Source organism: Talpa occidentalis, unplaced genomic scaffold (assembly GCF_014898055.3).
Source record: "Talpa occidentalis isolate TD23 unplaced genomic scaffold, MPIMG_talOcc4v2.1 talOcc4.8, whole genome shotgun sequence".
Taxonomy (NCBI): domain Eukaryota; kingdom Metazoa; phylum Chordata; class Mammalia; order Eulipotyphla; family Talpidae; genus Talpa; species Talpa occidentalis.
The window spans coordinates 18,027,803-18,040,479 of record NW_023605194.1 but is presented as its reverse complement, the minus strand read 5'-3'; the positions used below and the strand labels follow the sequence as shown (position 1 = coordinate 18,040,479).

Below are 12,677 nucleotides of genomic sequence, written 5' to 3'. Positions count from 1 at the left end.
TGTTCCGTCAGTACTTAAAAAAGCACACACATATATAATGCATGTTTACATCTTTATTAATCATTAAATCTTGAATTCCCATAATTCTTTTTATTCAAGTATAGCAGAAGGTCTTGAGAACATGAAGTATATATACATTTCTGATTATGAAAGAAATCATGATTTTGTCAGAATTTTACCCAAATTAAATGTGTCCAGGAATCATGGCGTTTGATCCACTATTTAGCTCTCAAGATTCAGGTTAAATCTGTAACATAACAAGTAGGATGAAGTAAATAAGCCTAGTAATCAGTAATCTGTTATTTTAAAAATGTTTTAAAACACAGGCTATCTTGTACTGCTTAACAGCAAGAAAGATGTCTCCTTCCTCTCCTCTCCCTTCCCCACTTATTTCCTTCCTTCCTCCTTCCTCCCCACGTCCCCATCTTCCCCTGCCCCTTCCCTCCTACATAATTCCCATCAGTGAATGTCGAACTCCTGGAGAAAACTTCAGTTATGAATGTAGTAGGCCTGGAAAGCTTCTGTAAGCTTGAGCAGTTACTGATTGGTTTGTAAGTCTTGCCTTGAAAGTTGCTAATTAGTATGCAATGTTTAATTTCATATACTGAGTACTCTCATTAGTCCACATAATTCTTACCTACAGTCTTTCAAACCTGTGATAGCGTATTATTTCCACTCCTCAAAATCAAGTCACTTCAGGCACTGGCTCACTGCATCCACTGTTTAATATCTATGCATTTCTTTTTGTACAACCAATTCTCTTCCTCGAGTTTGTTTTGGGGGCTTAATTCCATTTGATCATGGGAGAATTTTATCTAAAGTGAGGGGAGCAGTACATTTGATTCTTTAAAACTGTAGAAATGAAAAGTATTCATAGCCGAATACTTTGTTGTATGGATGGTAAAACTGGTCGACTGAATCATCCTGAAAACGAGTGCATGAAAACAAATTTCTATCCCTTAAGACAATTATTGGAGTGAAACAAATTCACCTTTACATATCTTCAACACCTGAGGAAAACAACTCTGAGGGAGAATAATATGTACAAGCAAAGCTACTTTTTTGAAAAAGGAACATGTTGCCAAAGATTCAAACTCATTCCATTTGGGGCAGCTTACCTGCACAAGATTTATGCTAATTATTGTTATGTTAAAGATTTGGCAGCTTTACAAACATTTTAAACTTGTCCGTGCAGGTTCAAAATACCCTGTTGCAATGGTCCAGAGTTAGGCGAGGAAAGCATTTCAGATAATGCCAAACTGTAGTAGACTTGTTTTGTTTTGCTTTTAAACCAGGCACAAGATGGGGGGCATGGAGTGGGAGACACGGACATCAGGCACAATCTTGTAGTGGGAAGGTTAGGATCAAGGAAGAGATGCCTTTGCTCAAACATCTCTCCCATTTCGGATTCTACCTCTCCGGTGGCTCCCCTGCAGATTCAGATCTCCTGGCCATGGGCTCCACATTCAATGGGTTTGGTATAGCTTATAAAGGTGCATGATGAAATCTAACATTTGAGTGGAAGGAGTGGAAGACTAGACCAAAAAGATCAGTAGTGTCCTAGAACATGATAGAATAGCTCTTAACTCCTTCCTTTTAGTCCCATTAGACAACCTTGCTTCCCATTCTGAAACATATCACTGAAGAGAAACCTTTTATACTCTTGAAACTGAAACAATGAGAGACAGGACTAGAAAACTGAGTAGAAAACTGCCAGCACTGCAGACGGATTTCTATACTGTAAATTATGTTGGGGGTTGTTATCTCCCAAACTTCAGGTGTTTAGAGATGATTATAAGGTATGTTTTGTTGCTTAAGGATTTGCTGACATCTAATGTCTCTTTTTTTTTTCTCCATATAAATGCAGAGGTGACATATCTGAGTTTATAAAGGATCTGTGAAAGATGTGGCCTTGAGTAATACTTTTATTTCCATTACCTTTCTACAGTCAACCCCTCTGTCACGACCCTCCCACCCACACACATATCCTAGCCACTCCTTCCTTGTTGTTAATCTAACCTGAATCACTCTATTCTTCTCCAAGTGAACACACCCAGTAATAGCAGTGAATCATGAACACTCTTGCTTCTCTAATCTCTAAAGGATTTGACAAAATGCCAGCTCTGAGAGAATAAAAGGATGGGAGTTTTGTGGTGAAAGGAGCTCTTTAAGGTCTTGCTCAGTCTACTACCCTCAATATCAGTTATCAGATAAATTTTCTAGTTGTCTGGCGGTAGACAGGTTTTTTCCACGCAATAACATTGACCCTCACCACATCTCCACGCTCTTAAGTAGCCGTTCTGTTCAGTAAGCCAGTCTCTCAGGTGTGCCTAATAGTCAAATCAAAGGATCATTCATCTTGAGATTGATAATAAAATCCTTTCCTGCTTAACTTAGCTAAAGAATATTAAACAATTTACCCACAAAATCCACCCTTTGATAACAAAGCCTTCAACAATTACACATATTAGAATTCCATAAGTGATACTTAGGTAATAGAGAAAAGAAATAGAAATAGCTTCTCAATTATTCTCAAAGGGAAATTTATGAGATGACAGAGCACTAAAATACATTTTCTCTACCGTAGCCTATGAGACTTGAATTTATGGGAAGAAAAACCTAGAGGAGAATTTTTGAAAGTGATTTTTCAACTTATATACAAATGTTACTAGAAACATCAAAAGCCAGTTAATTTAGTATATTTTCTTGATTATAAATCTGTGTTGATTTTACTTTAACATCTTCTAATAGACATTATAAATAAACTTAATCATGTGCATTTCTCACCCAAGATTCTTCACTCACATGTATTTTATTTTATTTTTCTTTAAAGATTTATTTATTTATACAAGAACCGGGGTACTGGGCAGATGCATGGGAAGGTGAGAGGATTCACCAGAACAGAGCATGGAACAGAACAGGCAGACTGATGAAATACCACTGCTGAGGGGAGCAGAGGGCGAGACAGGAGAGGTCTGCTGCACCCTGTGGGTCTCTCCCCGGGTGGCCAGGATTAAACCCGTGCTGCAGAGGCTGCGGACAGCTTCACAGTGCGGCACTCAACCACCTGCACCACGAGGGAGGCCCTCAAGTGGATTTTAAAACTAGTTTTAAAAGTGTATATTTAGAATTTCAAATTTTTAGAAGATGCCTATGGATGTTAGCTATATATACATGATATAACAATTTTTGTCAATACAGGAAAATGAATGGATGGAAACTGGTCATCCTGATTTTACTCTTACGATTTTAGAAATAATGCTCAAGCCAGGAGTTTAAAAAATAAGTCAACTAAAACAAAACTTGAAATTGTGGCCTAAAAGTGTGGAAGAGAGTGTATGTGTGTGTGTACATACAGAGACACCATTCACTTTTCCCTTCCAGCCACTAAAAAAGAATAAAAACCTCATAAAGATTTTTAAGTCTATGTCATCATCCCACAACAGTAATCACAGACAAGAATGGATGAGGTATTTTACCACTCCCTTAAGAATAACAAAGTGGCCAACATGAGCCTTGGGCATTGAAGAAATTTAAAAACACACAGAGAAAGCCTGCCTTGGGTTAATATTAATTATTGTTTTCATTGAATTTTAGTGCTCAAAGTGTTTTCTATGATAGGGTAAGGATTCCTTGCCTTCTGGCCCTCTGGGGTAGTAGTTTTCCTTGCCTGAAAAATTTTATATGAAACATTTAAAGTCCTGTGTCAAAAACATCAAACTTCTTGTAGTTCAGTGGATCTCATAGATGACATGAGAAAGGTTTGCTAGGCTTTATCTAAAGATATAATAAAAGCAATAGGAGCTATAGTGCAAATCTCTTACATTAATGGAAGGTATGTTTTTATTCTGGTATATGATTGGAGTAAGTAAAATACAAATTTATATATGGGAAGATCATTCAATTCTAACAACACTTGAAAGTCAAGATGTAGGTCAATAAATGCACATTTCTGAAATACAGGTTTTTTCCAGTATTCTGAAGTTCTTTGAAAACCCAGCCAAAACTATTCCATTTTAATATAATAGTTCATAAAATAGGCAAATCATAACATATGTAAGACAAGATGTTGTTTTACTTTATGCAGCCAGCAAAAACATAGCTCTGAGCTTAGGTTGTAATGATTAAAGGATTTTTGAGCAGCTGATTTTAGGGAATTATAAAAATAGGCCAACCTTATGCCCCATGGTATAAAAGCACATGCAGAATCTGCATTGTGCTTCTAGTGTCAGGACAAATCATTCTGCTATTTTCAGTGTAACGGACTCCAGTGATTCCAACAGAAGAGTGAAGGGAGAAATTACTATACAGACCTGTGGCTTGGTGAGGTGAATATCAAGTATGTATCAAGAAATCAGGAGTCCTGTCTTTATTTTGTAGATTCCTTGAGGTATATGGAATACAATTTATTAATTATAGGTAGAGACTCCAAGTTTTCTACTATTTTTGGCTAAAATTATCAGGGACCTCACATCACAGTTTCTTAAAAAAATCTATGGCTTTTTTTTTGGGGGGGGTGGGAAAATAAGTGAAGGGATGAATTAGGTGCAGCATTCTTTTAAATCAAGGAGGACATGGTGAATATAGTCGCAGACCTAAAATAATTATCAAGTACTTCCTAGATACTTAACAGTTATTCTGCCTGACATGAATTCTCATTCAGCCCCCTAGTCCCAGGGAAACGTATTATCTCTACTTTACTGATGAGGAAGCTGAGGCACAGAAACACTACATTACAAAGCACATAAATAATGGGGCTAGGATTTGAATCCAGGCAGCTTGACCCCAAGTTTTTACCCCCATTAATTTGTCTTCAGGTTCTGTATTTATGTCTGCTTCCTTAGGATTTAGCTAATTCCTCCTGGGTCCTGGTTTACTTCTAAATGACTATTTTCAGATTACTTCTAAGTTACTATTTTCAGATGTCGGTAAGAAGTGACAACGTTTAAAATGGCCATTCACTAGGAAACACTGACCCCTTGAAGCCCCCACCTTCCAGGTGACTCAGAAATGACTCGACTGTTTCCCTAAACCCAGCGCTCCACCCAGTTTTGTTACATTGTTGTTGCACAGCAACGGAACAGCGCAGGACGGGAGACCAAGAGTAAGGACGGGCTGCCCCAGATCCAGCAGAGGCCTTAATTTTCTCTTTGAATTCTGGAGCAATCTGTTCTGTTTCCTGTATGCACCTCAAAAATCTTCACCGGGCTGCATTTTCTCTCAGATTTGAGTAAAAGATTTAAAGCCAAGCTAAGGAATCTAAATTTTGAGGTAGATTCAGTAGATATCCTGTGAGGGACGCTCAGTCCACAGCAGCAAAGGCTAGAAATGTGCTTTACTACATTCGCAGGGGCTCTTGGCGAGATCTCCAGCATGTTGAATTCTCCAAAGGCCTTTAAACCCAGAGCAGCGCTTTGGAGCGTTTATAAGCGGTGAAATGAACACAGCGCTGTGGCTTTCGGTGGCGTCAATTTTGAGGGAGAGACTTGGCGGTGGTTACCTAAGGGATGAGACTAACGGAAGCGAGCTGAACGGGAAGTATATTTCCAGGCGAACTTCACAAATACAAAACATGGAAGCCTCAAAAAGGGAGGGAGAGGAAGCCGCGGGAATCGTGCCCCCTCAGGACGGGCCAGCAGCTCCGCAGCACTGCCCCGCCCGTCGCGACGCCCGCCCAGGCGCTGCCCAGCCCCGCGCGCGCAGGCGCCCTCGGGCGTTGGGCGGAGCCTGGAAGCGCGCGTCAGTCAACCTGGCCAATCACGCGTCGCTGCGGCCTCCCGCCTGGCCCCGCCTCCCTCGTCCCCTTTCGTGGACGTTCGCGGCCGCGCGCACAGTACGTCAGCTTTCGGGCGCAGGGCGGTGCCTAGCCGCAAGCGTCAGTGAATCGGGCCAATCACGTGTCTCTTCCGCCCTCCGAGCGGCCCCGCCCACAGCCGCGCGCGCCGTCTGCTCTCTGGGGATGGCGGAGGGAGGAGGTAGCGTATTGGGCGCCCCGTGGGTGTGTGCGAGCCTGACTTCGTGGGGTTCGTGGAGCGGAGCCGCGCTCCCTGTCCGTGCTCAGGGGACCTCTCAAGCCCATCTCAGGCTTGGCGTCTCGGGGTCTCGTGTGGGTTTTCTGCAGTGGTGAGCGGGAAGCTTCCCAGAGGGACCCCCTCGGGATTTTCCCCGTGAAGATGATGCTTTTGTTAAAGGAAGCGAAGTTCAGTCAGAATTCTCCGTGCAGGGCCTTTCGCGGTTCACGCGACCCGGCAGGCACACAGTCCTCTGCTTTTGTATTCCTTTCCCCTCACGTCAGGAGGAATCATTTTTCAGGAGAGTTCGGTATTATTCACAGTTTCAGGGCTTGGGGTGTAACAGATCTGATTATGTTTTTGTTTGTTTGTTTGTTTGTTTTTTATGGGACCCTCTTCGGTGGCCGGGGATCGAACAGGCGCTGCAGAGGCCGCAGGCAGCCTCGCAACCCAGCGCTCAACCGCTGCGCCACCGGGGAGGCCCTGATGCTGGTTTTTATGTCAAGATTACGCTTATGGAATAGAAGCATTATGAAACTGGAGAAAAGAAAGAGTTTCTGCCTCCAAGGTTATTTTCCTCTAGCAGGTGCTGAGGATATTTAGACAGATTAAAAGCAAGCGGAGAATCTTGTTTCTCTGAGAGGCTAGTTAATTTCTCACAAATTCAGTCACCTTGTGGGACCAACAGAGTCTTACTTAGGGAGGTAACTGAAAAACTGCAGGAAGAGCAAGAATGAGTAGCAGTTAAGTGAAAGGTTGCAGGCTTGTGTCAGGCACACTAAAGAACTCTGATAAAGTTGATTAGAGATGTGGGTTAATTGGTTTCCATCCTGTGATTATTTTTTGTTTTTTAGAGGAAAACCAAGAGCCCATTTTCGAGATGGAAAGGCCAGCAGACTCAGCTGTGATTTCACCACGCACGCCACAGACGAGTGCCAGTCCACCGTCTCCCCATACTAGTAGTTCAAGAAAACAAGTATGAAAATTGTACTTCTTCCAGTGGGTCTGCTCTATATTTCTAAGTATTATGCAGTAGTGGTTTTTAACACTATTGAAGATTGTTAATTAACAATGTGCAGCATTAATAAGCAAGTATTAAATATTAATTTTAGGTCATTATCCTAAGATAATGTCATTTCCCTCACCCAAATTTTCATCTTGAATTACTTAAATTTCATTTAGTTTCAGAACAGCTTATTAAAACATCCAAATTGAGGAAGTGTGCAATGTTAAGATCTTTGGTGGCAGGTCTTGTCCATAATCTGTAATTCTGAAGAACCTAGAGTAGTGTCAGCATGTGCTAGTTGCTGAAAAAATGTTTGCGGTTACAGGGATAAGTATCTCAACATTATTTCAGAAGGGTGCTGATTTTGCTAAAGTACAATAATAAAACTAATGGAGCTTCCAAGAAATAAAGACATTTTGTGATGTTTCTTTGATATGAAGACAGAAAGCCATCTAGTCTATCATAGAAATACGGTCTGGTAGATTTCTAATAAATTTGTTCAGTTTCAATAATTTTTTTCTTGGTTACACATTTATTAATGTTTTGTACTTTTTTTTTAGCCTATGAGTGCAACACTAAGAGAACGACTAAGGAAAACAAGATCTTCATTTAATTCCTGTTATAGTGTGGTTAAACGTCTTAAAGTAGAGGATGAAGAGAATGATCAGACCTTTTCAGAGAAACCAACATCTTCAACAGAAGAAAACCACTTGGAATTTCCAGAAAATTTTAAACATGTAGACACTGAACTTCAAGAAAGTACATATTTAAAAAATACTTTCAAGGACATCAATGCATATGAATCTAAATCACTTGATACTGGGTCATGCAGTGATCTCCAGAGTGATTTGGTGAATGAGAGTATTTCCAAACAAGGATTAAATGAAGAAAAGGCAAAATTGATGAAACAGGTTCAGGAGAAAGAAGACCTTCTTCGGAGACTAAAATTAGTCAAAATGTATAGATCAAAGGTAAGACTTTAGAACCATTATTTATTTTTTCACTTGTAGATAGATGAGAAAGTGACCTCAAATATAGAAAATATGTTTATTTTAGCATAATGAGCAATAAGCCATTAATCAAGAAACCTGATTTCCAGCAACCTTAAATATTAGGACTGAATGGTGTAGAACAGGCCTCTAAAAATACCAGATAGAACTTTGTAAATGTCCCAGCTCTCATTTAATATGCAGTTGAAACTTTTATTTTTAGGCCCTGTCACCATTTGAAATATCAGTTGTCAGATACAAGTACCATGAGAATAGAAGTGACAGTTGTCAGTGAATGAACTGTAAAACAGCTAGATATTGGCCACTGAGTATATTAAAAATTATTTTTAGTGGTACTCCTGTGTTCCTCCCAAATTATTAAGACAGTACAGGTGTTTTTGAGAAAACAATATATTTTAGATTTCAGCCCAGAGAGGCTCAGTTACATAGAACTTGGACACTTGTAAAAAAGATAACCTTTGTTTACATGGATCATTCATGTATTTGCAATTGCTCTTTCTTCCCAGCAATGTGGACTAAATGATGGACTAATATATCTTATTTGCTCTCTTGAATTTTTAGTATTTTTCTAAACATAACTACTTGAGTTTATGATAATGTTCAAAAATATTTTGATCAGCATCATTTTTAAAAGTACTGTTATAATAGAAAATGTACGTATTTGTTTATTCATTTTATCAATGTGCTTCTCTAAATGTTGATATTTTTGCCCTATTTGATGATTTTTCCCTGGGGATAAGGATTGCTCAGAGCTGGAACCAAATGAAATAGCCACAGAATTCAACTTGAGTTGATATTGTAACCATCCTACTTTTCTATGTTAGAAGTCCCATTCACATACAAGTGCATCACCCTTTAAACCTGATCATTGAGTTAATAATATACAACTTTTAAGTATGTTAAAATAGGATAATTATCTAGTTACTGACATATGTTTACTTTTTTCCCTATTTCAGAATGACCTGTCTCAGTTACAGTCCTTGATAAAGAAGTGGAGATGCTGTAGCCAGCTCTTGCTTTATGAGTTGCAGTCATCTATCTCTGAAGAGAATAAGAAGCTAAGTCTTACTCAATTGATAGATTTTTATGGGTTAGACGATAAGCTGCTACACTATAATAGAAATGAAGAGGAATTTATAGGTATTTAATTTATTTTTCTCCAGAATGTCTTTGCTGATGACGAGTTAGCTTAAGGGGGCTTATACATTTAAGACTAAATAAGACCAATTAAGACTAAGAATAAAATAGATCTGGAGCACATTCTAGTTATAATCTTGTTCATTCTTCAATAAAAACAATTCATGATATTTTATACATTTATTCATGCAGAGCTAATATTTTTATAATGGTTAAGACTAAAATAAAATAATTTGCTATAATTAAGATGAGACTCTACCAAAATTTCTTGATATGAAAGAGAAAAAAATCTTAATCAGTTCAAGTATTTTTTAAATGTTGATTTGGCCTATATTTCCCCAGCAGCATTTTCACATTTGAACAAGAGCAGGAAATGTTTTCATCCGCAATCGTTCAACTTCAGCCTGCAGTACTGAAATCTGTTCAGCTTGTTCTTTTGAAATATGTGTTAACTTTTGTTGTTGCATCATGTTTTCATATCGTTCTTTGGCAATCTTTTCACAAGTCAGTGTAGACCCTATCCCAAAAGTGAAGATGAAAAGGATTGGTTGGGTTATTATCTAAACTTTGAAAAACTAAAATATCACTTAGAATCAATTAAACATGGAAGAAATAAATGGTGGCAGGTTTATAACAACAGTATAGATTTTAGGAATCATGATTACTTTTAAAGAAACCTACAGTTGACTAAAGAAAAAAAGCTTACCCATGGCTTGACAGATGTCTTTTCTCTCTGAGATAGCCACCAGCTCTTCTCGTAAGTTGCAACTTAGATGATAATTTGCTACATCTTTTTGATTGCTGAACTTTTCCAGTTTTTTAAGTAGTTTTTTACAATTTTCCACATTCTTTTTGTGGGTCTGTAATTTTTTCCCCAAAAAATCCCACAAAAATAATTTTAAAAATATTAGTTATTCTAGAGACATTATTCTTAAGTTTTTAATTATAATATATTATCTTCCTATCCCTACTTCCTACCACAATGCCTGCATAAAGTAGGTACTTAAATTATTTGTCGAAAGATATAATGATATAATGGTCTCCTCTTATCCATATTCCAAGACACCCAATGAATGTCTGAAACCATGGATAGTATTGAACCCTATATATACTATGTTTTCCCTATACATAAATACTTATGATAAAGTTTAATTTACAAATTAAGTACGGTGAGATAAACAATAAAATAGAAAAATTACGATATACTGTCATAAAAGATAAATGAATGTGGTCTCTCCTCTCTCAGCATATCTTATTGAACTTATTATTTTTGAACCATGGTTGACTGTAGGTAACTGAAATTATGCAAAGTGAGTAAGGGGGAGGCCGCTGTATGTTAATACCACATTTTAGAAAAAATCTTATTTATTTGAAAGAAGATTAAAAAATACATAGCTTTTGTTTATTTTATATTTACAATCAAAACTGAGCATTTGTTAAGTAGATTGAATAGTCTTTACAATGCCAAGGAAAGACTATCAATACGTCTGTTACATTACTCATAATCTGATGCAAAATAGGAAATTCACATATGCTCACATAACTCCCAAGATACCTGTTATTATTTATGAGTTAATATTTAAAAAGGTGCTTCAGTCTACCGCACTTGCTATGGTTGCAAAGACACTATTCAAGGACCTCTATTTATGTCCTTTAGGGCCAGTTTTCCCCAAAGGATCAGGTGGGCCTTTCTCAACAAGCCTAGAGTAGGATTTGACATGAGAACTAGAGGTCGATACAGGCCTTGTGAGTCTTGGGAAGTCTATTACTGTTACTTAAGTAATATAGTTTGTTTTGAGTTGAGAGTAGTGAAGGTCCTGAAGGTTGAGGAGAAACACTGCCCTTGCCTGAGTCCTTTGCCCTTCCTGAATTGAAGAAGATATCACAGCTCCCCCTTCTGTGGACTAGAAGAATGTAGTTGGGGTGGGTGGGATCTCATTCAGTTCAGGTTTATTGATGGACCTGTCACCTCTGAGGATTTCATCTTTACTCTCAGAGTAGGATGAGGTAACCCCTACCCCCTTGTCTGTCATATTCCTCTTTCCTCTCTTCTTGACATGCTAGGTCCCTAAGTGCAGGAAAATATCCCATTCCATTATTTCTAATTCACAGCCATGTAAATTCTTCACACATTTGTTATTAAAATGATTTTTTTCTCTGCTCACCCATCTATTGATCGTCCAGCCTGAGAAGAACCCAGAGTGTAGGAGGATTTCCTCCTGTACCAAGACATTCTGCATATCAATAAGTGATCAAGATTTTGTTAGTTTCTATTTGAATTCACAATTTGAAACACTACTTCTTTGTTCAAATGATTCACAACTTTTGAAATTTATAGTGTTCAATATCTTTGAGGCCTACCTTATCTAAAACAGCAATAGTTTGCTCCATTATTCCAATCTGAATGGCAATCAGAGTCTCATAGTTTGGTTCATTTAGATACTTAGGGAAAAAAAACACAATATGTTAAGGATATTTTCATCTGGTGTCAATAATAACTTTATCAAGATTATTTTAGCTTTGAAAGTTGCCATTTTTCAATAAAAACACCTAAGGCTGATTTGACTTTTGTGCCGTGATATTTTCTTGTATTAAGCTATTGATACACTAATAATTACAAATGTCTAGAATTTATTTTCTCATTCATTTCTTCAACTTGCCAAATTTTCATTAAGTGTCTCATTAGAGTCCTATATTAACAGAATCCTAATTAAAGATAGTAAGATACAAAGATAGGCTGCTTGGCATAGCCTTCAAGAAAGTGAAAATGGAGATATGATTAGTTGTCCAAAGTTAAAGTGATGTGCAAATTCAAAGATGTTTTAAGATGAGATGTGGTTTCTCAGGATTCAGAAATCAAAAGACTTTATGGAGGAAGTGGCATTTAAATTCAACTTTGAAAAACAGAATTGGGGCCTCCCTGGTGGCGCAGCGGTTGAGCGCTGGGTTGCGAAGCTGCCCGCAGCCTCAGTGGCGCTGGTTCGATCCCTGGCCGCCGGGGGAGGGTCCCACATGGCACGCAGACCTCTCCTGCTGCCCGCCGCTCCCCTCGGTAGTGTACTTCGTCAGTCTGCCTGTTCTGCTCTACGCTCTGGCTCTGGTGAATTCTCTCACCCTCCCGACTTCTGACTGTACCCAGTGCTTATATAAATAAATAAATAAATAAATCTTTTAAAAAAGAAAAACAGAATTGGGAAAATAAGGAAATAAGGTAGAAGAACCAGTAAGATACGCTCAGAGGTAGAATTTTAGAAAATAATAATCAATTGGGTTTGAGAATACTTTTATGTGAGAGAGCATTGGGAATGAACTCAAGAAAAAGGTTGAAGGACACTGCCCACTAAGGAGTTCATAATTCACTTTCCAGGTATGCAGTAGCAGATAGACTGTTGAACAGAGTAGTAAAGTTATTTAGTGCTGAATAGAAATGTTGACCTGATGCAGTGCATAATGTAGATTAGATAAGGAAAAAGACCCAAGGTAAAGATACCAATTAAGAGGCCATTATAAAAT

The 12,677-nt window shown here is 38.2% G+C and overlaps 2 protein-coding genes and 1 long non-coding RNA gene across 14 annotated transcripts in view; 1 reads left to right on the top strand and 2 right to left on the bottom strand.

Moving 5' to 3' along the window:
* The window catches only part of SFR1 (SWI5 dependent homologous recombination repair protein 1), a 33,085-nt gene extending 20,980 nt beyond the window's left edge, over positions 1-12,105 (top strand). Inside the window, exons 1-5 of one of the 7 annotated variants that reach the window (XM_037497079.2) lie at positions 5,074-5,104; positions 5,351-5,534; positions 6,866-6,987; positions 7,578-7,988; positions 8,984-12,105. In XM_037497079.2, coding sequence (XP_037352976.1) covers positions 5,438-5,534; positions 6,866-6,987; positions 7,578-7,988; positions 8,984-9,175 — 822 coding nt within the window. In that variant the 5' untranslated portion in view covers positions 5,074-5,104; positions 5,351-5,437 and the 3' untranslated portion in view covers positions 9,176-12,105. The other 6 variants (XM_037497078.2, XM_037497082.2, XM_037497081.2 and 3 more) reach the window with 6 other exon arrangements.
* Positions 51-5,658, bottom strand: LOC129144966 (uncharacterized). The gene is made up of 3 exons (XR_008549863.1): positions 4,993-5,658; positions 4,314-4,384; positions 51-247 (listed from the first exon to the last, which is right to left on the bottom strand). It is a non-coding gene; the product is annotated as an uncharacterized LOC129144966 (long non-coding RNA).
* Positions 9,157-12,677, bottom strand: part of CFAP43 (cilia and flagella associated protein 43) — an 85,790-nt gene continuing 82,269 nt past the window's right edge. For all 6 annotated transcript variants that reach the window (XM_037497464.2, XM_054690123.1, XM_054690127.1 and 3 more), the window contains 3 exons: positions 11,526-11,606; positions 9,871-10,024; positions 9,157-9,681 (listed from right to left, as the gene is read on the bottom strand). In XM_037497464.2, the coding sequence (XP_037353361.1) occupies positions 9,515-9,681; positions 9,871-10,024; positions 11,526-11,606 (402 nt within the window). In that variant the 3' untranslated portion in view covers positions 9,157-9,514. The remainder of the gene's footprint in view (positions 9,682-9,870; positions 10,025-11,525; positions 11,607-12,677) is intronic.